The sequence below is a fragment of the Hippichthys cyanospilos genome, chromosome 5 (assembly GCF_059441005.1).
Source record: "Hippichthys cyanospilos isolate Australia breed blue-spotted pipefish chromosome 5, RoL_Hcya_1.0, whole genome shotgun sequence".
NCBI classification, from domain to species: domain Eukaryota; kingdom Metazoa; phylum Chordata; class Actinopteri; order Syngnathiformes; family Syngnathidae; genus Hippichthys; species Hippichthys cyanospilos.
This window is the reverse complement of record NC_142373.1, coordinates 4,744,817-4,771,257: the sequence shown is the minus strand read 5'-3', so window position 1 is coordinate 4,771,257 and position 26,441 is coordinate 4,744,817. Positions and strand designations below refer to the sequence as shown.

Here is a 26,441-nt window from a genome sequence, read left to right as displayed (position 1 = left end):
GGTTCGGAGAGGGGGCTAGCTAGATGGTGAGGGTTGACTTGACCACTTCCATTTGGCCCTGCGCTTGACCATCGCGGGTTAGGAGATCGGCCGTCTGTGGTCCACTTGGTTGGAATGTGCGATGGTTCCTGCCCAATGGCTTTACCTGCTGTCAAGTCATCATTGCACTATATAGCACAATATGTTTTCTGTAATCTCTATTGTTTACCTGTACTTATCTGAAATGTGCATCTATTTGTCTGTATTTGGTACATGCAGCAACCACTTCAACCTGTGGGCCTGGAAGGGGGCTCCTCCCACCTGTGGTCCCCTCTGAAGGTTTTTGAGTTTTTCCTTCCCCTTCTGGGAGCTTTGACAGGGGATGCTGTTGTGTACCTTACACCGAAAAGATGTCTCTGTATGACTTCTTTTTTTCGAAAGAAGTCTCCACATGACCTCTTTTCATCTGTGAAGCCCTTTGAGACTTCGGTGATTTAGGGCTATACAAATAAAATTTGATTGATTGATTGATTGATTGACTGATTGATTGATTGATGTATGTACAATTTTGCTGTTTTTACCTGGGGTTCTAAACGCATTAGCTATTTAACACAGGTTTGGAGTACCCTAACCCTAACCCTAACCCTAACCCGAATTCGCCTTACGACCCCAACCACGGAACGGATTAATCTCATAACACAGGGGCCCACTGTATTTCTTTTGGAGAGTTGGTCTGGCACTTTATAATGATTATTTTTGTGGACAAATATTTATTAATAATTTGATTATTTCTTTTTGATAACAGAGCTCTTCTATGATCCAAATATGTTGATTATGTTTTTTTCGGACCAATACAAATGAAATTTGAAAGGTTAGAAAGTTTAATAAATCAGACACTGCACGTTTTAAGTGTTTTTTTCCCCCCCGAAAAATGCTTTGCATTGGTTTAGGGGTACATGGCTGAAAACATATTTCTTAGGGGATACATCAGTGAAAATGTTGAGAACTACTGTGTTAAAGGATTTACTCGTTTGTGGTTCTCTTCCATTGTTTATCTTATTGAACGAAAAAACAGTTAACTGTGTTGTCCTGAGCTGATGTCAGCCGCAATTCATGTTTGTGCTTGATAACAACTGATTTCCTCAGTTTTGTTGTGTTTGACTCTTGTTGATCAAACTTTGACAAGAATGTTGTTAATGTTGTTAAAATAGCCTACAGTTTCAAATTCTAAAATTTTCACCTGGTGCTGGGCCTTGAGATTTTTCCGAAGAAGAAGCTGTGCCTTGGCTTAAAAAATGATGAAAAACACTATTCTATTCTATTCTATTCTATTCTATTCTATTCTATTCTATTCTATTCTATTCTGAAATGGTTAGGGGCAAAGAGTTTGCAAATGAATGGATTTGTTTACACAATAGTGTTCTTTGTTTTGCCCCTGACCTCTTCAAAGACAGATGCAAGGTCAATTTTGGCACCAAAAAGAACACAACTGCAAAAAGTTTGATCAAAGCAGAATGGAGTCTGAGTATGTCAGTCTTTTGTTCAGCAGTACCATTCTGTTTGAGATTACCACACCTACAGTTCAGAGATTAATTCCAAGATGGACATGGGAACCTTGAGTGTGATAGAGCGTGGTTAGGCGCTTGCAAAATAAATTCCAGCATTTTCTTCACTGTTAAAACTGTGGGTGAAGTCATTCCCCTTGTCTTATCTCTATTGAATCTGAATGCCACCAACTTTGGTCTAATGCAGGAGCTCTCAAACTTTTTGGAGTCAGGTAACCTTGTTAGAAAGCAAATTTTCACAAGGACCCATATTTCAAATGTTTGTGAAAACAAACAAAAAATGATTATGCTTCGCTTTTAACATGCTAAAAAAAGCTGGTACTAAATAAATAAAGTTTAACTTCAGGTACTAAAGTTAGTAATCACCTAAAGTAATTGATAACTGAAGTAATTTAGTACCCCTTTTGCTAAAAACCTGAACAAAGAAAGTAAAAATAAATCATTGAATGTCTGGATTTTAATGTGTTAAGTACTGACATAATCAACTACTTTAGGTATTTAACCCTTTTACTGCTAATGACAGCTATAGATGTCAAAGATCCATTTTAACTGGCCTGGCAGTGAATGAGTTAATAACCCAAATTCTTTCACGGACCCCCTGCAGTCAGGCAATGGACCCCTGTGTTTGTCTTTGTTGAGTACGTCCTGCAATAGTCTTACAGCCCCAATTATAAAATGACGCATGTTGCTTGTATCGTAGGTGTATGTCTGATGTATGTAACAAAAACAAAACAAAGTCCACATCAAACTTGCTAAATAATATACTGTACATGTGTGTCGTGAATAAGTTGAGGCCTGTTCCATTGTTTGAATTTTGAAGATAAGTCTGCGTCAACCTGTATGTTTTTTGTTTTTTTTTAATTACTCATTACATAGCCTGCAACCTTCCCCATTCCTATTTTTTAATCAAGCCAATAAACAGGCTGAATCAAAAAGAATATGCCAATGTTATAATGTTGTCAAAGCATTTTATTTTGTTGTGTATAGTGTGAACGTAACATTGACTAGGTTCGATAGTGTTCACAGCTTGGTGGGATACAGGTTTTACTCACTCATACCTCACCTTATCGGCACGGCATTTAGCAAAGTAATTTACAAGTCTGTAACAGGTCCACTTGCAGGCATAGCTGAATCCACGAAATTCATCCGTCATCGTCGTTTTTTTTGTTTTAATGATAGCAGGACCCACAGATATTATTATAGTACATGCATAAACTTCTTCGACCCCACTGCTCTATTCTATTCAAGGTATTGTATGTGTTCAAAATGAACAAAGTCTTGTTGCAGTTGTCCCAAAACCTTAATTACTTGAATGCATTACTCCCAAAGTTGCAATTGAGACACGTTTTGGAAAATTAGAAAACAAAAGCATGCTGTCCAAATATAGCAAAATCTTCTCTTTTCCTAATGATGCTATAAAAGTAAAAAAAGTATTACATTACAAAATAATGACTGTAAGGCATTATTTTTTGCTGTAACAGTGTAGTGTAATGCATTATACACAAAAAATAGTAAAATTTTACTCTGTACAAATGAGAGTTACACAATGCAAAAACACCGTGAGAAACGGGGGAAATGTTCGGGGCAAAATGTTTACTTCCTGTTGTTCGTATCAACTACGGCAGAGATGAGAGCGGCAGCAGCAGCAGATAACAGGTTGAATATGGACAACAACACGTATACAAGATGAACGCTTCACCAAATAGCACCAGTAATTTGACAAACCATTTAGAGCGAAGCCATAGTAACATGAAGTTAGCAAAAAGAAAACACAAGATAGAAAGTGGGGATAAAACAAAGTAGGCAAAATGATGGTTCTCTTGCTCAGAGATGCCACTTCCACCTCAAAAAGTTAGGAGACTCATGGTGGAGTGAGAAGATATGCTGCCGCTTTCCACAGTGGATTCGCCAGCATTTCAAAACCTTGTCAACGAGATCCCTTTCACAACTAGCAATAATGACAAGGTAAGCTAACACCAATATATATAATAGTCTATAAATAGTTCTGGTCAATGTGTATAAAGGTGAAGCATACAAAAACTCATGTTAAAGAGTATGTTAAACACAATAACAATGATGTAGGTTAGCTGCCAACGTTAGCCCTGATAAAACCATCTATTTTTGAAACATCTGTGGCTAACCTACCCAACTGACTTGTATTTGAATGATAACATTGAAGAGTCTGCCTAAAGCATAAACAATGCATCACTATGCTGTGAAGCTAAGTAATAAAGGGATTAAAATACAAAAAAAGATTATGTACCTTGTCATGTCTTTAAAGGTTTACAATACAGTGCAGATTTAATACTTTGTACGGTTAGTCTTAAGACAACTTTCCGCTTGCGGTGCAATGAGCGTAATGAGGTACATTTAGTTTAGGTACATTTATGTCCAGTTATGTTGGTGAGAGTAATATATAAGTTATGCAATAGTAGTGTAATAATGTCTTACATTTCAATTACAGTAATATTGTAATGTAGCAAATGACTTCGAAATGAAAGTAATATATGCATTACAGTTTAGAAGTAACTTGCCCAACACTGCTCAATTGACAGCTTCGAAGGTAGAGTGTGATGCAGGTCAGAAAGTCAACGGCATTTAACTTGTGCAGTGCAACATTTAGCCTGCGTCTTTGCATCCGCGATGCATTTTTTTTCCATGGAACTCATACTTTCAAATCAACGTGCGTCCCTCTGACGCATTTTTTAGGTTAACATTAATCATCATCTATCCATTCTTTTATTGAAAAAAACTTGCCATCTTACGAACATGTTTGACAACTTCGTCCGCCATGTTTGTTTTGATCTAGCGCAAAAAGGGAGGTTAATCGAGGGGAAAAAAAGCTTTAAGTAAATACAGTACAGTACTGCTCACACCATCAGTTTGACGGCGTAAACTAATGATGATCAAATAAACGACAATGAGATAGTTATCACAACCAAGCTTCCGGGACTAATTTCAAATTAAAATCGTTCCAATGCCGTTCGTGTCATACTTTACTTCAGGGGTATGGAACTCCCGTTCCACGAGAGACATATCCTGCTTGTTTTTGATGTATCTCACATTCATCTTACCTGATTGAAATGATCAGGATCGTTATCAGGCTTCCACGGAGCTTGCTGATGAGCTGATTATTTGAACCATTTGTGAAAGGCGATGGAGACATTGAAAATCGGCAGGATATTCTCATGCAGCATACTACTTCGTACATTAAGTCATTGCTACTGTATTCTCTCGACATAAAAAATGCGCACATGACTCATAATTAATATGGTAATTTATTCATGTTTAGCTTCAGTGGGGGGGGGGGGGTTCGGCAGGGGATAATAATCACAAGAAGACGTAGGTAAGTTTATTACATTGATGACTTATCAGAACGTTATTCGCCTGTAGCAGGCAACATAAGTCTGTCTTAAAGGGACAGTGTGTAAGATTTAGACCGTTTTTCAATAAAAAGAAATAAATTAAATGATTGTAAATTTCAAAAACTTGCAAATGCATGTGTTCTTAATTTATGTTTTAAATATAATCATAGGTCTAGTTATCACTAAATTATATTACATGGGGGTGGCACTTTTATGGAGGTGACTATGTTTGTTATAGCTACGGACAATGGTAAATGCAGCACATGCAGCAGCACCTGCTGTCCGGAATCAAAAAACGGTCTAAATCTTACATACGATCTCTTAAAGTTCATGCTATGTTAGCTAACATTATTCCTTGTGTCAAGACAACCATATTCATTTGCTGTACGAGCTAGAGGGGGAATTTGCATCAGTATAGTAATGCATTGCTACTGCATTAACTCCACATAAATGATGCACACATGGCTAATTAATATCATATATTTTTTCATCTGAAGCTGAATGAAACATAATGCGGCTTGTTATGGTCTTTTGGCTCTGTATAGATGATCATTTGAGAACACAGCATTGAGCTTGTGTTAGTTAAGTTGACAGGTATAGCAACTGAATCAGGGGTGTCAAACATGAGGTCTATGTCCTGGTCTGCAAACGGATTTAAATCGGTCCACGAGATAATTTTGTGAAGAACAAAAATTAGCTGAATTTTTATTCATAAATAATAAACTTTAAATGTTTTATTATCAAAAGTAATGTTAATATTTTATGATTAATAGTGATGTAGTACTTGCTTTATTTTGGACAGTATTATAAACGAATAATAAAATTGAAGTTTTTGTTTTATACCATGATTTTATTGGTCCGATCCATTTGGGAATAGATTTTCCTTCAAGCTTAAACAAGTTTGACACTTGCTCTGGATGATGCAGTGGTTCTCAAAAGGTCAATCTTCAGGAGGAAAAACATTTTGCCCTATCATCAAGTTGTGGGCCATATACAGTACATACTGTATTCAGTGATCCCTCGCTCTATCGCGGTTCATCTTTCACGGGTTCGCTGCTTCACGGATTTTTTACAGTGTGGATTTTTTTTTCTTTCTTTTTTACGGTGCATTGTGCTCTGAATCCTGATTGGCTCAGGGGCTTTATTGTTGTCTAGAAATAAAATATTGACACTGTACTGTATTGGTTTTTCACTTGTCAATTTATTTAAAAAGGCAAGAGGATCCAAAAGATTGCTTTCTTCTCTCCTGTGTCTCTCCTGTGCCCGTATGCGCTCAGCTCAGCACACAGTTACAAACGTGCTAGTAAGCACATTGATTGACAGCTTGGTGTCTGGGAGCCAATCACGTGACTCGTAGGCGTGCCCAGAGCAAACGCACACGTCTGTGTGCCTACATAGAGCAACGGAGAAATATACAGCTTTGGAAATCTCACTTTAACCTTGATTTCTTTTTAATAAATTGAAATTCCAAGTGTATTGTTATGATATAAGAGGCTTCACTTTAATTCGATGTCCGGGCATATCCGTTTATAAAAATCTTCTTGCTCAGAAAAAGAAAGAGCTCAACAACTACTCTTAACAATGTGTGGATTCAGGACGAAGAGGCATTGCTGGGACTGTGAAATACGCGAGTAACGCGTTTCCAACTTTGTATCACTATATTAAAATGATTGTTTTAAACAAATTTGGGGCTTTAAAACATGTTTTGATTTTGATTTTTATTCTATAGTTCAGTATTGCATTGCAAAATAATAATAAAAAAAAAAAAGCTGGCTACTTCACAGATTTCACTTTGCGCGTGTTATTTTTGGAACGTAACCCCCGCGATAAACGAGGGATCACTGTATTTACTTTGACGTTTTCTAATATCTGTTTCTATAGCTGGTTTTTGCTAACGTCTTTGAATCTTTGACTTTATTTGTCCTTTTTATTGCATGATTTTGGGGAATCCATGCATTTGTGTCGGGACCCATAGGTTTTTTAGTATTGCAAGTCCTGGGGTCCCAACACTTTTCAGAGGTAAAATGAGCACTGCTTGGGTGGCAAAGAGAGGCTGCCACAACCACCAACATCCCCCAAAATGTGGATGACCCGTCCAGTCAAAATGGAAACAAAGAGCATTTCAAAAATAATTACTTAGAGTTGTTGTTGATCAGATTTGGAAAAATGTGTTTCAATTGATAGCTGGCAAAATCTAGAGTATGATACAGGTCAATAACTCAACGGCAATGTTATTGTGGCAACGGGAGAACTTTAAAATTGGTTTTGATTGTATCGGAGTGAGAAAATCTGAACCTCCTGTCGTGCAAACATGTGGAAACTATTGCCACCTAAAGTCGAAAAGGCGCAATTGCGGTCTTTTAAGGCGGAATGGAAAGTTGAATTAAAGCTTGGCTCACGGGAGCGCTTGAGCGAAGCAAACTATTGTGTCGTGTCGTGTTGTACGTCTGCCATCAGCAGACTGAATAATAATCATTTTTCATCTTCTGTCATGTATGTCATTACGTGGGTGCTAACCAGTGTCCAAAATGAGACACTATAGCACGGTTTTGTTTTCTGTCCTTTGAAAAGTTGTAAAACCGATTTTGATAGGGGCATGTAAATTCTTCCTGGATTTTGTCATTTATCTTTCGGTTCATTTATTAATGCATTTTTTAAAATTTATTTTACAAAATATGCATTTTACACAAATGTTAAAAAAAACAAAGCTTATCAATTCTTTCTTTTGATGCAGTTTAATGAAAATTGTTATATTGGGATGTATAGAGACCAAAAAGGAAGTTATTTTATTTTATTCAAATTTATGTTTTTCTATAAATATTTTACAACAATATATTTAAAGTTGACCACCACTGTTTCTATGAATTGAACCAGGCCGGTGCATATTACAAAAATTGACATATAAGTGACAGTAATTGTTTTTTAGTTATATATCATTATTTTCCCAGTCGAGCCAACTTGAGAATAGAATTTCACCAATGTTGCCCTTGATCTTAAATGAGGTTGACGCCCCTGCATTAGGTGTTTTATAAAGATTAAAAACTTTAAAATATAACAGTATTGGTTATAGTTATTAATTTAGCATGATTTTTATATAGTTGTTATTTTAAAAGAAGTGTAAGTTTTAAAATGTGTAATTTAAAAACTAACTATGCAAGTTGCATGAAATAGCTTCATAGCTTTATTTTCTACGTGAGGGAGTGAAGTGACTTCCGTTAGTTTCTTTTCGTAGGAAACGGGTCCTCGAAATGGCTCATAGGACTTGGGACAATTGAAGGCATATACTGGGTCCACCCACATTTTATTTTTCTGTAAACTGTGCTTCCTCTTGTGGCCACCGATTCTGCTTGAAAAAAGACCCACCACAGTTTGATGGAACATGGAAACCACCGCGTGACGTTTGAAAAGCACTGTTTCACCACCACACAGGAAACGAAAGTAACGAGCGGGAGAGAGCTTTTAGAATAAAAATATTATTTGTGTTTTATTACATATGATCCGCCCACGTGATGTTTTTTTCACAACATTGTCTTAGTATTTGTAGACTAGCGCGATTCCAATGGAAATTCTTCATTGCTGATTTGGTTAATATATTAGCAATGAAACGAGCGACTGTGTAGCGCGCCGGAAATATTTACGATGAAAATTTAACAAGAAGTGGTCGGTTGGGCATAGACGACAGGTTGCTTTATGTCGGGAAGCAGTGATAGGCGCTTCGAAAACTGCTTTCTCAGAATTGACTACAACAAAAGGAGTGTTTTAGCTAAGGCAGTGAACCGTGGCCGGTCCGTTTAGATTTTAGAGTGTTTAGTCTTAGTTTGTTGTATAGTCAGTAAATCAAAGAATTAGAAGGCTGAAACTAATTACAGTTTAATTGTCGTAACAACGTGAAGAACAATTTGGTTGTTCCATCCCTCAGGTGAGTGAATACTATATCGTTCCACACGAATGTAATCTTTTAGCGTGCTTGGACTAGTCTTTACACGCATATATATATATATATATATATATATATATATATATATATATATATATATATATATATATATATATATATATATATATATATATATATATATATATATATATATGTATATATATATATATATATATATATATATATATATATATATATATATATATATATATATATGTGAGACGTGTTTACAAATATTTTTTGTAATTAAAAAGTAATGAAGATGCATTTTGCAAAGTCAAAGAAGGTCTGGATTTCAAGTGTGACTTTTTCCTATTGGAGTTTAAAACTTCCAAACTTTTCTTTATATGTAACCTAATTTGAAAACTACTATTGTTAGACTTTACTCAAATCATCCCACCCACCATTTAGAAAATATGGGTAAATACTAGCATAACAAAAATCGTCATAATTTGAAAACCACAATGACTATTACATTGAAATTCCCAAAACTGAAAATCATCAGATCTTCTCCTTTTAATAAATCACTAACATGTACAATTGAACAGTACTGAAATATAAATGTGTTTTTTGTCATTGTATATGGGTATACAATGAAACTGAGAGTGCTGCTTCAATTGGTGCATATTAATTATATGAACAATAAATAGAAACAATTATGCTGCATATAAATAAGAATGAGGCAAAAAGAATGACTGATTGCTGTGCATACATTTAAAAATAGATGCCATACATTGAAAAAAAATTGAGCTGACCATGAACAAATAATTCGGCTTTCAAGTTGAACAGAGAATTTGAGCAATCATGACTGGTCAGTGTCATATCACAAAGAGGTCAACTATCTGTCAAGCCCATAACACACTAAGGAACAAATGTTTGCGGAGGTAGCGATTGTTGCATTCTCACGAGCATTTGTTCAAAGTCACAAACGTACGTCCAACGTTTGCCTGTATTCTTGTCAAGAAAAAAAATAATGTTTGTGCTGTTTGCAAATATTTGGGGAAGATCTGGCGAAAATTTGGCGAAGATTTGCCACCATGAACGAATCTTGGAGAGAATGCATGATTCATGTTTTGTTGTTGATGTTTGCTTCTCAGTAGGAGATGGGCATCATCCCTGAAAAATGTCAATAAGTTGACCATTTTACTTCAAATTAAGCAGAAGCATGGACAAATACAGTATATCGTAAGCAGTATACACTTTAGTATGGCCATCTAGATTTGAAGAATTACTCACTTGAAGGTTTAAGGACATTTGTCAACAACAAATACAGGAGTTGTTGACCAGTCTTACACTGCGTGAACTGGATGGTTGGAGAAATTTATTGAATGTAATTAAAAATAGGGCAGGTGTTGTTTGTCATTGCCAATCCTTGAACAGTGATGTAAAACAGGTGTCCCAGCAAGATGAGAAAGAAAACAGTGGTTTTGCTGCATCTCAAAACGCGCTGTCACGGGTGTCATTTCATGAAAATACTTTTTTTTTGGTTCATTCAACAGCAGATATGCACCTACCTACTCATAATTATGAAGTTTTTTTTTTTTTTTTTGGTACATATCAAGGAAATACTGCAATATGTTACATAATATATTGATTTAATATTGTGCTTCACATTTTCTTTGCGCATGTAAAATACATTTTTTAAGGAAAGACTACGATGCATACTGCAAGATGAAGTGGGTGTCTCATTCTCTAAACATGCTGCTGCTGCTTGATTCTGGTGAGTAAAATATTTTTTTCTGAAGACAGAAATCTTCAGATTTACAACACAAACTAAAATCATGATTATGCTTATGAATGTGTTTCTGTAACTGGTTCTTCAACACTAACATTGCCATTATTGTTCTTGCAGTTCTTGGTACACTTCCCGCACCATGTAATCTTTCTGTTAACTCTGTTAACTTCCTTCACATACTGCATTGGGACCCTGGGCCTGCCACCCCAACAGGTGTACGGTACAAGGTATTTTCGAGGTAAATTTCCTATTCATCATAATTTTTAACAACTCAAGAACAATTGAGAGGCTTTCAACTCAATGGAATCGGGAAGGATAGTTAGAAAATCATTTAAGCAATTTGGATGCGCTCTCTCTACGTATTGCACATGTAGCAAATACAGTAGTCGGCTGAACGGTGTATCATTATATTATCGCTATTGGATCATTCCGTGTTATTTAATCAAATTCCTCCCACCTAACCATCTGAAAAGACATTTTAAATAACAATATCTGGGAAACTGTCGGTCCATTTTTTATTACAGTCTATATCTGTTACTAATAGCCTCTGTGTAGACACGAAATGGCAAGGGTTTACCTTGGGTATAACCTAGGGTCGTAGGTAAAACAATCAGAATTAATAACAATGTAGACATAGTGATATATAATGCACTTCATTTACCATTTTTGTTGATGTGTATTTATATGTTTACTCCTGTCCTCTTGTATTCCTAAAATTTGTTGATCAATATTGTGACACTCTGCGACACTGGAAATAAAGGGTGGCTGGACCCAACAGACACTGAACGCAAAGTATCAAATGAGGAAAAGGTTTAAGCACGTAACACGCGACCGGGATTAGAAAACAAAATCAAAACACGAGATGGGCCGGCAACCTAAAAATAGAGCCGGATAAAAGTAGCAAAGTAAAGTGCTTGGAAAAGACTCAAGGGATGATAAAGTAACAACAAGGGATGCATGGAGAATACTCATGGAGTTCAAAGTGTCAACTGAGAGAAACAACAAGGAGAGTGAGCAAACATACACAATAGCTAGGAACTCTCAAAATTCGGAAAAACTTGAGACATATGAAGTGCAGACAAAACGGATTTTCAGAGAATAAGCCGACGTCGCCGCCCTGCCCCGGCTGCGCTTAAATAGAGGTGATGGGTATTGAGAACAGGTGTGCAGCCGTTGGTTCCGCCCCTCACTCAAAGACAGGCTCGCCCTGCAATAAGACAGTCCCACCATGGGGAGACAGAACAGATCATGACAAATATGTCCTTCTATTTATTATTTTATTTCTTCTATTTATAATATTATTTATAATTATTATGACTTTTATTCTATATTTATTTTTGCTTGTTTGTGCTTATTTGAAAACTTTCATGACTGTCAATATCACTGCTCTATTGACTGCTGTGGTGAGAACTTAACCTCAGTTTTCTGTAAAGACACATTGAATTACTAATTATGGCCTTATTTAGTGATCATCTATGATTTTGAGATAAACCACAGCACAAGAAGCATGACTTAAAATGTTGAAAATGTCTGTGCAGGTTAAGTGGAGAAAATGAGAAAAAAGCACAGAATGACGACACAACAACTGCAACATGGTTACAGATGAAGTTGAACAACTATAAACATTATTTAACTGTCCAAGCTTACAACAATGGGACCTGGTCTCCGGAGTCTGAAGAAATCTGCTTCACTCCTATAGAACAGAGTACGTTTGCATACTTTGCATGGTACTTATTTTTTCAATGAAATCTACATATCTGGCTTTGAAATAATTAGGCATGTTCTTAAAATATGTATTTGTCATGATTTCACTACATAATAGGTAATAGGGTTGTTCAGCTGGCTGGGTTCCCCAAGTGAAAATTCAACTAGCCACTTTGTGTTCTTTTGTTTTTTGCGGTTAATGGAGACCGAAAAATCCCAGCGAAAAGTGAAATCTGTCAAGTAGGACTCCCTCCCCCACCCACCAGAAATTTGGATGAATGTGTAAGTGGGTACCAGAAATTGTAAAACATGAAAAGTATTTATACTTTGCATATTTGAGAAAAAGCACATACATTTACTTCAATCTTTAATTATTAGATCTTATGCAGACACTGTACTGCCGTAATAGGGGAACACGGAGGGCCGGAGCTGCCCTTGGCGTAAAGGCCCTTAGACGTCAACCTAGAGTGGAGCCCGTAGCTCAGTGGTTCTCAACATGTTTTCAGTGTTTACTGTTTTTAACAGTTGTTAACTGTTTTTTCTTTACCTTTGCTTTCAATAAGATAAACAATCCAACAAAAATACAATTGAATGAATCCTTTAACACAGTGGTTCTCAATATTTTTTCAGTGATGAGTCCCCTGTGAAATATGTTTTCAGCCAAGTACCCCTTAACCACTGCAAAGCATTTTGGGGTTTAAAAAAAAAGACTTAAAACATGCCATCAGTGTTATTAAAGTTATTTAACTTTAGAACCTTTCAAACTCTCTCTCTCTCTCTCTCTCATATATATATATATATATATACTGTATATATAATAAATATTTGTCCCCAAAAACTAATCAAAACAGTCAAAGTGATTGACCCATTGTCGCAAAAAAAATATTGTTATAAATAAATATTCGTCCACAGAAAAGGTTTAAATTTAAAGTGGTCTTTTTTGGATTATAGTAGAGATCTTCTCACAAAAATAAATCATTAACTTAATTATTTTGTAAATTATGTTATAATTGATAATTATGTAATAAATTATGTAAATTGTGTCAATAAATATTTGTCCACAGAAAAATATTAAACCTAAAGCATCCTCTATTGGGATTACAATAGAGACTTGTCATCAAAATTGTATTTTTTTAACTTTTATTTTCCGGAAACATTTCTTGAATTCATTAATTATATTTAAAGGATTTTTGCATGTTTGTTTTATTTAACATATCAAGTAGCCCCTCGAGTTCCTTCAAGTACCTTCAGGGGACCCATACCCCCATTTGAGAACCACTGCCATAGCTGACCAAACATAATGACAGGTAAGCAAAGTTTACACACAAAAATTTAATTTTATTACAACTTTTAACAGTTTCCCATCACTCTGTTTTGTCCTCACAATACTCCTTCCGCACCGCTTTCTCACTCGTGTGTGAGCTTTCTCCCGGAGTCTGCTGCTTGATATGTAACAACATCTTTGATAAGATTGGTCAGACAATTAGTCAATCAGATCATGGCCACTCTTACAAGAAAAGTGATTGGCTCCCGCCGTAACATCCAGGAGTTGTAATCCATTTCTGCCCTCATTAGCCTATGTTGTGTTCGGAGCCAATCAACGTTTCTTGTAGGAGTACCTGTGTGCGGATTGACTGATTGTCTAGCCACTCTTGAACAAGCTGTTGACTGTCTTTAGCAAGCAGTCTCCAGCTTTCATGAAAGTACGAACGTGCGGATGGAGCAAAACTGTGAGGACAAAACACAGTGCAATTGTAATAAATTGGAATTTCGGGTGTAAACTCTGCTTCCCTGTCATGTTTTGTCAGCTACATACTCCACTCTCGGTCAATGACAGAGGTGTACCTGTGTCAATACAGTCAACTTGTCTGTTTGGCATGCAGGAAACCTTCACAGTGCGTCTCCGCAATATAGCTTTTTTTTCCAATAGAAAAAAATACGAAAGATGAAGTGCAAAATGGCAAGGGAACACTGTTTATATAAAGCTTAATTAGCTTATCAACAAATTTTCACTTGTCTGCAACATTCCCCACTTGATGAGCAGGGGTTTATTTTATCCTAAGGAGGAGCAAAAGCAAGCAACTGGTAAAGTATTTAGATGAATGTTCTGTTATTGTTTCTAGCAATCATAGGTCCTCCAAACGTAACAGTGACTGAATATGGCAATGGCATTCAAATCAACATATCACTGCCTGAGGCTGACAAAAGCTCAGGAATACCAAACAATGACATCCAGACTTTCTACAAAGCAAAGTTCAAAGTCCTTTTGAAGAAATCTAACAAAATTGAGGTAAGGCATCCAACTCACAAAAGTCACATTAATTCTAACTTGCACTGATTAACCACAGCTTTTATTTATTTCGTCACTATTCACAAAAATAGCCAGCACAGAGACAGCATATTGTCGACCATATAGCATAATTGCCTAAGCCATTTTCACATTAGGAGCAGAATTTGAACCGATATTCAGACAAGACATGGACGTTGATTACTAAAATTCTTTTTACACAAAAATGCAAAGTCCAAGCCAAGAGTGGGGCGGATGAGGAAGACAAAAATCCAAAGGAATCATGTACAGAGACTTGGATGCAGGATGCAGAAGACATGGAAGAAAGGTTGCCATTCAAACAGAAAGCATGGAAGACACAATCAGACAGCTTGACATTTTGACAATGTGTTCCTGAACACCAAGAGGCTAAATACTGTGAGACATCATGCCAGCCCTATCCTGACACACCAAAGGTGACAAAATAAACACTGAAAGAATGAAGCAATTGATACACCAAAATAAAGAACCAATTGACAATATCGAGGACTCACACATACAGTAACAACAGTATCCTCCCCTCATATGGCATCATCCGGTGCCCAACTTACAAACAGGAAATCACAATGGTTGCAAGATATGCGCTGACGAAAAAAAAAAGAGTGATAGGCGCTGGACATGTGCCGCTGGAAACAAAAAAACGGGAGCCATTTTCCTCCTCGACTGTAGGGGGTGTGCTGCAAGTAACAGGAATGAGTTACGGCTGCAGGCCATGGTGTGAGAGAAAGGGAAAGATTATTTTATGTCACAACTCTAGAGAGGGTTCAGCCAAAAGCACTAACTTGTCCAGGCGAAGCTGGAGTTTGGCTTCTGTGGACGCACAGAAACTCACGGGTCGCAATTGATAAGAAAGAGTTGGTGACAGGTGGCTTACTTGAAAAGATCAAGTGTGAGGTACTCACGGGGTGGAGAATAAGGTACTGATGGCGTGCTACTACGATTGTAACCCCAGTGAGAGAAGATAGGCCTGGACTCTTGGGAACCCCACATCCACACTGAGCAAAAACGCCTACTCTTTAGTGCTCAAACATCAGCAAATAGGAAGTTACTATCACATTTAGAGATGTAGTCCAATACGAAGATGTAAAGCGATAAATTAAAGATGCAAGATTGAACCACGACAAGGTCATTTTAGAGGTGGTTTCACCATCACTCCCAAATGTTGAGAGTGTGTTCCCCATGAGCAGAAAAGCTCAATAGAAAAGGGATTGACCTGAGACCAATCAGCTGATCTGTTCAGCAGTGACAGTCACTCTTGAGATGCTTAGCTATGAGATAAACAACCCAAAAGGAGCATGGGCCACTTCCATGGAATAGAAGGCTAGACGCAAAAATGAGAGCGAGCGGTAAGAGATGTGAAGACTAAGATAGAACTGGCCAAGAAATTTAGGTTGAGGCCAGAAGAATAAGCACGATGCTCTCCAACTACTTGGGTAAGGTCTACTCTCAGTGGCAAGGTTACAAGATTGAAAGAGACCCATCTAACGCTGAGCTAGAGCAGTACTAAAAGAATGACTGGGAGAAGGAAGTTCACACTATGCCAAGGCCCAATGACTTGCAGATTTTACAGACAGCACAGCAATGTCCCAGAAGAAGAATCAGTAGGCATCCACCACTACTACCGGTATATGGATCTGAAAAGCCCTCTGGGCCATCTTTGCACACCTGGGATATCTTGTAATTGTCTTTTACTATTCCAAAATTTTATCATTTTAATAATATATTTATATTATTATATTTTTAAACAGTTGCCCAAATGAAAACTATTGATATTTATCAGTACATTTATGATAAACAAGATGTATATGGTAAAGATATAAATATGAACTTTTTCAAGTGAGCACATGAATTGATAGCAAAGGTAAGAGGAAAATGTCAGGAGCATTATTAGTCACAATTGTTTGTAACATTATTTAATACAGTAGAGACAGTATTTTTATTCATTTGCATGTATGTGAGTAATATGTGTTTGTGAATTAATTTGGTGTTTGCATACATTGTTTTGTATTGATTACTGACTATTTGCTTTATGTTTTGTATGAATATGTTTCTTGGTTAGCTCATTTATTTCAATAGTTCATTCCTCAACAGCAAAGTGAAACTATACTGTCCTCATTGAGACGAGCTTAAGCTCGGGACCACTGGTCGAGAACAAATAAACTAAAAGGCAGAACAGAAACATTTAAACTCGCGACCATGGGAAAGAGACAAAACCGTTCAAACAGCTCAAGCTTGACAATCTTGGAACGGGCTGCGTGGTGACTTCATCCACACAGCATTTAGGAAGGAAGCCGACAGGAAGCGTATCACTTTCTGTTTAATTTAAATATCGATTTAATGACCTGATATATCGATTTAAATCGTAGTAAATAAGAATCGCGATTCGGATTAAATTAATTTTTTTGGTGCACCCTTACTGCCAATGAGGTGTCAAAGTCCAGTCCTTTAATCCGGTTTTCCTTTAATCCAGTTTTTAATGCCTCTCTCTCAAAAACACTTGATTTAAATGATGAGGATCTTTTTCAAGCTCCATCTTGAGCGAATCATTTGAATCAGGTGTTTTGAAAAACTTGCAGGATACTAGCCCTCGAGGACTGAAGTTTGACACCTATGATCTAGTCCAAATGACATTCTGATATTATAGTTGCACATCCTTGTGAGGTGAATCAAGGAGTTGATTTCCTGTTTAGCATTCATTTTGATGGCACCCATGTAGAGGAGGTAGTTTATTATCATTCCACTTTTTGCCACTCTTATCTATGATCTGACTGAGTGGGTTCCCTACACAGGAAGGCAGCGAGGATAGGACATCTCCTGTGCCACATACTGTATTATATTCACTTGGTTAATTGCGTTAGCCTCCAGAATTGCTTTCCCCAGACACAATGAGTTCATGATAAAGAACACTGTTAATGTAACAAGAGTTCTAAGCATGTTATGGATAACAATGTACATTTATTTTTGTAATGTTTGATCTGCAGGAGGTTCACAAAACTGAAGACAAGAGTGTTATCGTTGACAACTTGGAGAAAGGCAAGAAATACTGTATACAGATTCAAACTGAGATTACCATGAATAAACATACTGAACCATCAACGTGGGTATGCATCTTCAGAAGTATTGCAGATTCAAGCAGAGGTAAACAACTGCTATCAGTTTGTTAACTGTTGTGGCTTTTACTGGTGTAGCCTCCAGTCATGCCCCATATTGGTTGTACTATTTTTCAGTGGCGGTCCATGCATTTTACACTTAAGCCTTCAGTTATGTCCTATGTAGTCTGACAGCACAGCTGGAGAAATCACACATATGCATTACTGGGTGCAGTATCAACTTAATCATATACTATACAGGCTATTTTCCAGACCATTTAAACATCAATAAACCCGTGATACGTGATATTCATTAATTGAATATGAGCAAAATAAAATTACATATCAAAAATGAAAAAAATAAAATAAAATGCGAGCACTCACCAAAACGGCTGTTCCCCAAAACACTTATTTTAACTCAACAACCATTCTTCTTTCTTTCCTCAAATGGCTATCCCTCAACACTTATTTGAACACAAAATCCATTTTTCTTTCTTTCCTCAAGAAGACTTCAATGACTTGTTTGACATTTTCCTCTCCTTCAGCCATTGTGGGTTAAAAAAGCATGTAGATATATTTCATTTTTCTGCTAAAGGTCCCGGTGTCTGGCTCTGGTGTACATTACACTATTAATGCAAATTAACCAAGCAACACTGTGTAGCTTGGTTTAAACTACATAGCTCTGCCTCCCTTCCAATCCATCCAATCACAGGGCCATACATGTCACTTTCAGTGTGAGGCCTTCTAGCTGGCCTTACTGTCACCAACTTGTGATCTGTTTATTAACTACAAGTTCCTGTTCACTTACAGTGCACAGACGCCGGAACTGTTGATTCTGAAGGCCCTGAAGTCATCATAGCCTTTATGGTGGCAAATAAGTAGATTCAACTTAACTTTATGTACATACTATAGACCTTAATCACAGAGCCTCAGTCAACTTTATGTAAATACTATAGACCTTAATCACAAACACAGCTTTCTAAATCCACAACAGCATTCACTGAACTAAGCTCCCTGAATGGCAAGAACTAGTCAGGTTGTGGGGGCCCACAGCTTGGGCAGGGAAGCCCAAAATTCTTTTTCCTCCAGTGGGATCCCTACAGATTCCCAGGTCAGCCGAGATATAGCCCTAATTTGGTCAACTGGCATCTGTTCACTTGGGTGTAAAAAGGTGCGCACCCTCAATTTGGTTCCCACACAGGTCTATTCTACTGTGTTTGGGGAAATGACGCGCATTTTGTATGCCCACTCCTCACGCACTGAACATTTTTTCACATTACTGCTCGTAAAAAACAGACGCATCTTAAACTTAGTGCTAATGTAAGTCTAGCTCATTGTGTTTGTGAATTTTGTAGACTGGCTAACTCCCACTGGGCATTTCGGCGAAGGCAGTGGCACTTACTTTTTGCGCGACTGATTATTTGGTTCCAAGTAGTGCATACACGAATTTGGTGGGTTAGAAATAGGCGCAGGTGAACAGATTCTGTGCCCTGCTACGCACATCCCATGGCCATTCTTCGGACCTCGACCTGGAGTGGAGCCTGTAGCTAACCAAACATGATAACAGGGAAGCATATCACCGGCGATTTCCTTCTCTTTAATCCATAATAGAAGAAGCCTCTCCATTTTGTTGTCGAGCGAGGTCCGTCGCCCGGCTAGGAAAGTCTTGCCCTTAGAAGATTGCCGAGCGGTTCCGTCCATACTCACGAGCAAGGTTAACTATGCATGCGCCTCCTTCCTATTTTTTATTATCTTCTGCTTGGTTTTTATTGTCATCATCCTCTTACTTCTTCCTTTACCGCCACTTGCAATTTTAGAAGCCATGTCAACAGATAAAGTTTGCAAAGTCTTCACAACATTCCTTCCTTCCGTTTTTCACTCATTTTCTCTCCTTCCTTCCATCCCGACCAGCTGTGCCATCAAGCTAGATAAAGGCGTTCGGCCAATAGCATATTGGCATTTCTGTGATTGACATGACGCCGGCCAGTAGCATCTCCGTGAGTGAGACCGGGACTGTGACCTTAATCGACCAATAGCATATCGGCATCTCTGTGACTGACTCCGTGACTGACACCGTGACTGAGACAGTGACTGTGACATTGTAAGAGCAATAGCGTTCAACGTTGCCGTGACCAGCGTCGTCTATTATTTTTGTTGACGCAGCAGAGCGAAAATATCTGAACTAATACAATGGCCGGCATGTCAGATTGTTCATAAGACGAAAGCTTTGCACGTAAGTGGGGGACAAAAAACTCCGTGGTCCACGCTCGTAAGTCGAAATGTTCGTAAAAGAGGGTGTTTGTAAACCGGGGGCCGACTGTATATGTATATATATATATATATATATATATATATATATATATATATATATATATATATGTATGTATATATATATGTCAAAAGTCAAAGTCAAGTTTATTGTCAATTTCTTCACATGTGCTTAACATACAAAGGAATCGAAATTGCGTTTCTCACTATCCTCTGCGTTTTACATGTACAATAACAAAGTGCAGGTGCGCAAGACGAGACAAACCTAAAAGCTAGATACTTATCTATAGTAATGTAAAGTGCAGTATGTTTGATCTACTTTGCCTAGTGTTGCTAAACTAACAACTAAAACTAAAAATTAAATATGAAAAACCAGGTATGGCAAGAGTACCCCAAGACAAGACATAGGTAGCAGCATATGACAGGACAATCCAATAGTACGAGACAAAGCAGGACAACTCTGGCTGTGGTTGTTCCAGTTGTGTGCATTTGAGGTAGTTGTTTTAGTTCTAAGTGTAATCGCTAGTGCAATAGAAAATATATATATATATATATATATATATATATATATATATATATATATATATATATATATATATATATATATATATATATATGTGTGTGTGTGTATGTATGTATGTATAAGTGTATATACATACATACATGAAGTCTTTTTGTTTTCTTCATGTGCTTTTATATATACAGTATACACAAAAAAGTAGAAAACAAAACAAAAATATCATGATAAATTCTCTTAAATACGTATAAACAAAATGTAGCAGGGTGAGAAATATGACGTTGTAATTTTTTCATTTCACAATTATTACCCCTGGCTGTTTTGTCTTACTCCTTAGTTCATGAGCTGACATTATTGTGTGTGTGTGTGTGTGTGTGTGTGTGTGTGTGTGTGTGTGTTTGTTTGTTTGTTTGTTTGCACGTGTGCGCTCGCATGTACATGTGTTTCCACAGTACCTGTTCTCCGCACAGCTGCTGGTGTTCTGATTTGTTGTATTGGTGCCTTGACGACATTGACATATGGTCTGTACTACACTGGATTCCTTTTTAATCTTCAAGCGACTCTCCCAAGTGCCCTAAGTGTAAGTATAAAAACCGTTATACTATGTGTTTTGTGTCAATGAACAAAAATAAAACAACAAAGGAATTAAAACTGTCAAGAGAAATTCAACAAATTAATGCATCATAACGAAAGCAAATTCTTCTTTTCCATCTCGGATACATTACTACAGGGAAAAAGCATTGCTTTTTATGGATAAAAAGATGGATCCACAGCTTTTTTGTTCATTTACACTGGTATTCAATGAAATTTGGAGTGCTGCTCCGATTTGTGCTATTTTTAACGTGAACAATAAAGAGAATAAATAATACGTATATAAATAAAGTACATTGAAATCATAGTTACACAGGAGTGCAGTCAGTTATTTTCAGAATGTTCTTCTTCCTGTTGTTTTTCATGTTGTTAAACAGCCAAGCGCAAACTTCCACGCTCTGATTTTAAATCAGTCATCACTTGGGTAAAAAAAAAAAACATCCCAAGTAAGATGATCAGCAAATCATCACCGAAGACCTCCATTTCAAACAAATTGTACGGGTCTGAAGATGACTACTCATGGAAGAGTATTGAGGATGTTTGCGCAAATGACTAGCAGGAAGTAGCGGACGTTTGGGATTTAAATGGAAGGTGCTATTTGACATACAGTATCAGATAGTGATGATGACATTTAGGGCTTTTTGACAAATTCATATTCAGCTGTGTCAAAAAAATAAAGCATTGATACTTCAAATTGTTTTTTTGTTGCAACATTAGTTTCAGCATTTGCGTCTATGTGCATGCATACACTGCCTTGCACTTGTCTTATCCCCCCCCCCAACCGCAACAGTATGCTATTCGATATACAATGAAAAAATGTGTCTAAACGAAGAGGACTCGTGTTTTTGTAAAATTTAAATTGAAGTAAAAGAGGGGGGTCGATTTATACATGAGGTCGACTTATGAAATACGGTTTGTCTCCTGGCTGGCCTGAGAACACCTTAGATTGTCTTGGAAGAGCTGGACAAAGTGGCTTGTGAGCAACAAGTCTGTGCTTAACTGCTATAAAGCTGCTGCCCAATGACTTGACACCTTCAACTACCTTATCTATTCATTTATTCGGGGGGGATTTTATTTTAGTTCAGTTACTTTTTCCACAGTACTGCTGGTTAGTGTCCAATCTTTGAAGAGTATGAAGACTATGGTTTAAAAAAAAAACAAAAAAACCCTGATTGTTGTTCATCTTTTTTTTTTCCCCTCTCTGTAGATGGCCCTCATGAATGCCAAATTGTTGCCAGTAGAGAAAACCAGCCTTGATACGATCTCAGTTTGCTCAGATAAATTCAAACAAAAGAAGTACACCATCACCACAGCATTATATCCTATCCACAGAAGCACATGGTCAGGAACGGATGAGGAGGAGGAGGAGGAAGATGAAGCGGAGGAAGAAAATGAAAGAAGTAATTTGTATATAAACAGAAATGCTGAAAATTCTTTAGTGGAATGTTCCTGCCATTACTCTTGTGACGTAAGGACAAGCATGACTGTGACGTCTCACGCTGAAACAGAAATATCTGATTTATCATTTGAGACCATTCCAGCGGAGCTGGATCCACTGAAGACTAGAGTTGAAAATGACAATCTTTTCTCTCAGCGGCCTGAAATGGAAGTCAAGAAACTGTCCATATTTGTGTTAGAAGAGGAAATGAATGGGAACTGTGTCAACATGTCTGAAAATGTCGACTTATCTTCGGTGACCCTGACTGCCATAGCCTTAAGCGAGAAAGAACTACACACCGAAGAACCTTTAACGTTAACGGACACAAAGCATTTTTTTTTCTATTCAAACATGCAAACTGACTCAGATGACTTGACATCAACAAAGTGTACATGTTTTGAAGACACTTGCTATGAATGCGGGTGCAATGTTGTTGAGACACAGAAGATGGAGGATGAACAATTCTTTGGATATGTGGGGCGCTGCTAAGTTTTTTAAACAGTGTGACTGACATACACCTATGGAAAAAAAAAAGTGGGACACTGTTTTCCCGAAATCACCCTAGTTATTTTTAATGGACGGCGCCATTTTGGGAATGGATGTGATGTCAGGTCATTGACTGGACAAACCTTTGCGCCTAAGCACTTGCTATCTGGTCGTTGTCAATGACAACTGGAATACTCTTGGAAAAATCAAGAAGAAATAGGTCAAAGTGGACAGAAAGGGCCTCCAATGGGAATCAGGCAATAAAAATGGCAAGACTGCTTCGTCAGATGAAGAAAATGTGTCGTTGCGTTGGAGAGATGGCAGGGTAAAGATGGTGACTGCTGCTTTGATCAGATGTGAAACACTGATGTTGAGTCCTTTTGTTGCCATCAATGCAAAGTTGTATTGGATAAAATAAAAAAAATTAGACTAAAACGGGTAACTTTTAAGCATCCATCCATTTTCCAGAGCCGCTTATAAGGGTTGCAGGCTTGCTGGCGCCTATCTCACCTGGCATGGGGCAGTAAGCAGGGGACACCCCGAACTGGTTGCCAGCCAATCGCAGGGCACACAACCAACCACGCACCCAATCACACCTAAGGACAATTTAGAATATCCAATTCACCTGCCGTGCATGTTTTTGGAGTGTGGGAGGAAGCCGGAGCGCTCCGGGAGAACATGCAAACTCCACACAGGAAGGCCACAGCCAGGCGGATTTGAACCAGGACCTTGGAACTGTGAGGCGGACGTGCTATTCACTGCGCCTCCGAACCGCCCTTTAAACATTAAAGTAGTCCTTCTCAAAAAGTAGGAAGGTCCCCCTTTGGAGGTGAGGAATGCTTGGAGGGGCGCAGGTGACCCCAAGGAACAGGCTTAAAAGTTAAGATTTATGCTTAGCTGTTAAGTTTGTTGTTTTCTTAATGTTACAAATGATACAATTTTATTTACAGTCAGGAAGGCAAGTTGGGGGTGTGCAAAATGTTTTCTCTTTCCTGGAGGTGCTTTGCAACAAAATAACTGAGAAGCACCTCCTTTAAATGCTGATTTATCCGTATCCCCCACACACATGCGCGCACACACAAATATACATACATACTGGAATGGCTTAGTCGTCCTCAAGTTAGTAGCACACCTTTTTGTTATTTTGTGTATCAGATTTCTTTTCATGCCTCCTCTGTAGCTTCTGGGGGCCGTGTTGAAATATTGTCTGTACCGTGTCAAAATCGAGCCTCTTCTTAGGCTTGTATCCCAGTGGCTTTGCTTGTACAGTAGATTGTCTTTGTTGCACAATTGAAGAAAGTGATTCTCGCAAACTATTCCTGCCAACCAGGCAAGTTTTCACCGGGTGTCCCTTACCCTTGTTATGTATCTCTCAGTACTTTACTTTCTAATTAATTTTAAGCACAGAAATATACGTGTGTGTGGTTCATTCCAGAATTGGAAGACATTTAGTTTGTTTTTAATATTCTTGAAAAGTCAACTTTCACTTTTCTGATTTTCTGCTACATGTTTATCAGTATTGGGTAATCAACCACTATAGGCTTAATTATTACATCATATAGACCATTGCTATGCTTTTTATGACATGATTTTATAAATAAATACATGAACTAATAAAGACATTTACTCTAATCACAGTAACAGGGTTGCAGGTAACGTTTGCAAATTTGTGCTAACGTTAGCTTTTACTCAGGAGGAGAAACGATCTGTTTAGCTAGCCCAGTGGTTCTTAAACTTGTTGGAGGCACCAAACCCCGTCAGTTTCATATGCTCATTCACCGAACCCTTCTTTAGTGGTGAAGACTAGACTGAGGGGTGGACCTCTGCAGCGGAGGCTCCACCAAACCCAACGAACCCCTAGGGTTTGATCGAACCTAGGTTAAGAACCACTGAGCTAGCCATTACTGCTGACCAAGTGGACAATTTTACTTATGTAAATAGAGATAAGGGTTTGAAAAAAAAAATGTCAGAAACACTGTTTTATTCTGAGTATATTCATAACATGGTTGCGTGATGTGGAGTGAGAAATGCAAGTAAGGTAAACTATTTCATAAAAATATGATAAATAGAAGAGAGGACATAGTGTTGCTCTAGCCCAGGGGTCACCAACTCCGGTCCTTGAGAGCACCTATCCAGCATTTTTTCCAGTGTAACTCTTCTTCGCTGCACCTGATTCATATGATGAGCTCATCAGGAAGCTCTGCAGGAGCATGATAAAGATCATGATCAGGTGCAGCGGAGGAGGGTTACGCTGAAGAAAATGCAGGATATGTGCCCTCAAGGACCGGAGTTAATGACCGCTGCTTGAGCCATTCTTTTGGAACACTTTTGGAAAACTTCTTGATGTCGAGTCCATCCATCATATGATTCACTGTTTTCTTCTTCTTCTACCATTCCCAAAAGTTTATGGTAGGGTTGCATGGATGTTGTAGGACACATGTTCCATTAATAATAATAAAGATTTGAAATGTTATGTTTATTAAAACAAATGTTCACACAGTTGCAAGAGACAGCAATGAAACAAATAATACCAAAAAAATGCCATTTCCATTTGTACAGTTTCAATTGAGATTCAATTTGGTTATTACAGGGTGTGGGACAAGGGAAAAATATCATTTTCGGGGTTTCCCCTGACTTATTTAGTGCATTTAAATGTTAATTATTTTCCTTTAGTTTATTAGATTTATTGTTAGGGCATCCGTACGCTTTGTATTGCATCATTATAATGTGTTCACACACAGCAATCCTGTGCGATCTGTTGCTGCCTGTGACAGCCAACAGCAATCCACACCTGCAAACATGGCTGCCGCCACGGGGTCTCTGACAGAAAATTTCTGTGAGCTCTCATACAATACGCTTGCTTTAATAAAACCAGTGTCAACAAAATACGACTGGATTTAATTTTCCCTGAAGAACCATCTATTTTTCCTTCCAATCTCTGGAGGTACACTTTAAGAGCTGATGTCTTGACATTTTCCAAAGGGTTACTTCATAATTGCCATCATCATCAAGAATCTTCTTCGTTTTAAGTTTGTTAGTCCCACAATACATCCATGAAATGTGGCAGGCGTTAAATTGGAGGAATTGAAGAAATCAAGTTGTGTCTTGCACTACTTTTCAAGCCGATCTCCATTTCTATATTCTGGAGCAGTAAGTCATCAGAAAAAATGTTTGTTTGGTGCTTGCCTACTACATATCCTGAAGTCTTCAAGTTGGGGAAAGTCACCCTATGTGTTAAGTCATTGGACCAAAACATATGTACTGTATGTGTGGGGTGCACAAAACTTAATTCTGCCAGAAATGACACTATGATCAATGTGCAAAACACTACCAGAGTTAAGTCTAGGAAACACAGCGTACACGCAAAAGCAAAAACTGCTAGGAGCCAGCAGCTGTGCAACACAGTGCAGACTCCGAAAGGAGGGATGTTCAGGAGGAACC

The 26,441-nt window shown here is 37.8% G+C and overlaps 1 protein-coding gene across 1 annotated transcript; it reads left to right on the top strand.

Annotated features, from left to right (window-relative positions):
• Positions 1-8,403: 8,403 nt before the first annotated feature.
• On the top strand, positions 8,404-25,880 carry crfb1 (cytokine receptor family member b1). The gene is made up of 8 exons (XM_088414157.1): positions 8,404-8,828; positions 10,493-10,566; positions 10,699-10,819; positions 12,120-12,286; positions 14,409-14,575; positions 17,593-17,749; positions 20,938-21,065; positions 22,284-25,880. Exons 2-8 carry the CDS (start codon positions 10,518-10,520, stop codon positions 23,001-23,003), a joined length of 1,509 nt encoding a protein of 502 aa, XP_088270283.1. The 5' UTR covers positions 8,404-8,828; positions 10,493-10,517; the 3' UTR covers positions 23,004-25,880.
• The last annotated feature ends 561 nt before the right edge of the window (positions 25,881-26,441 follow it).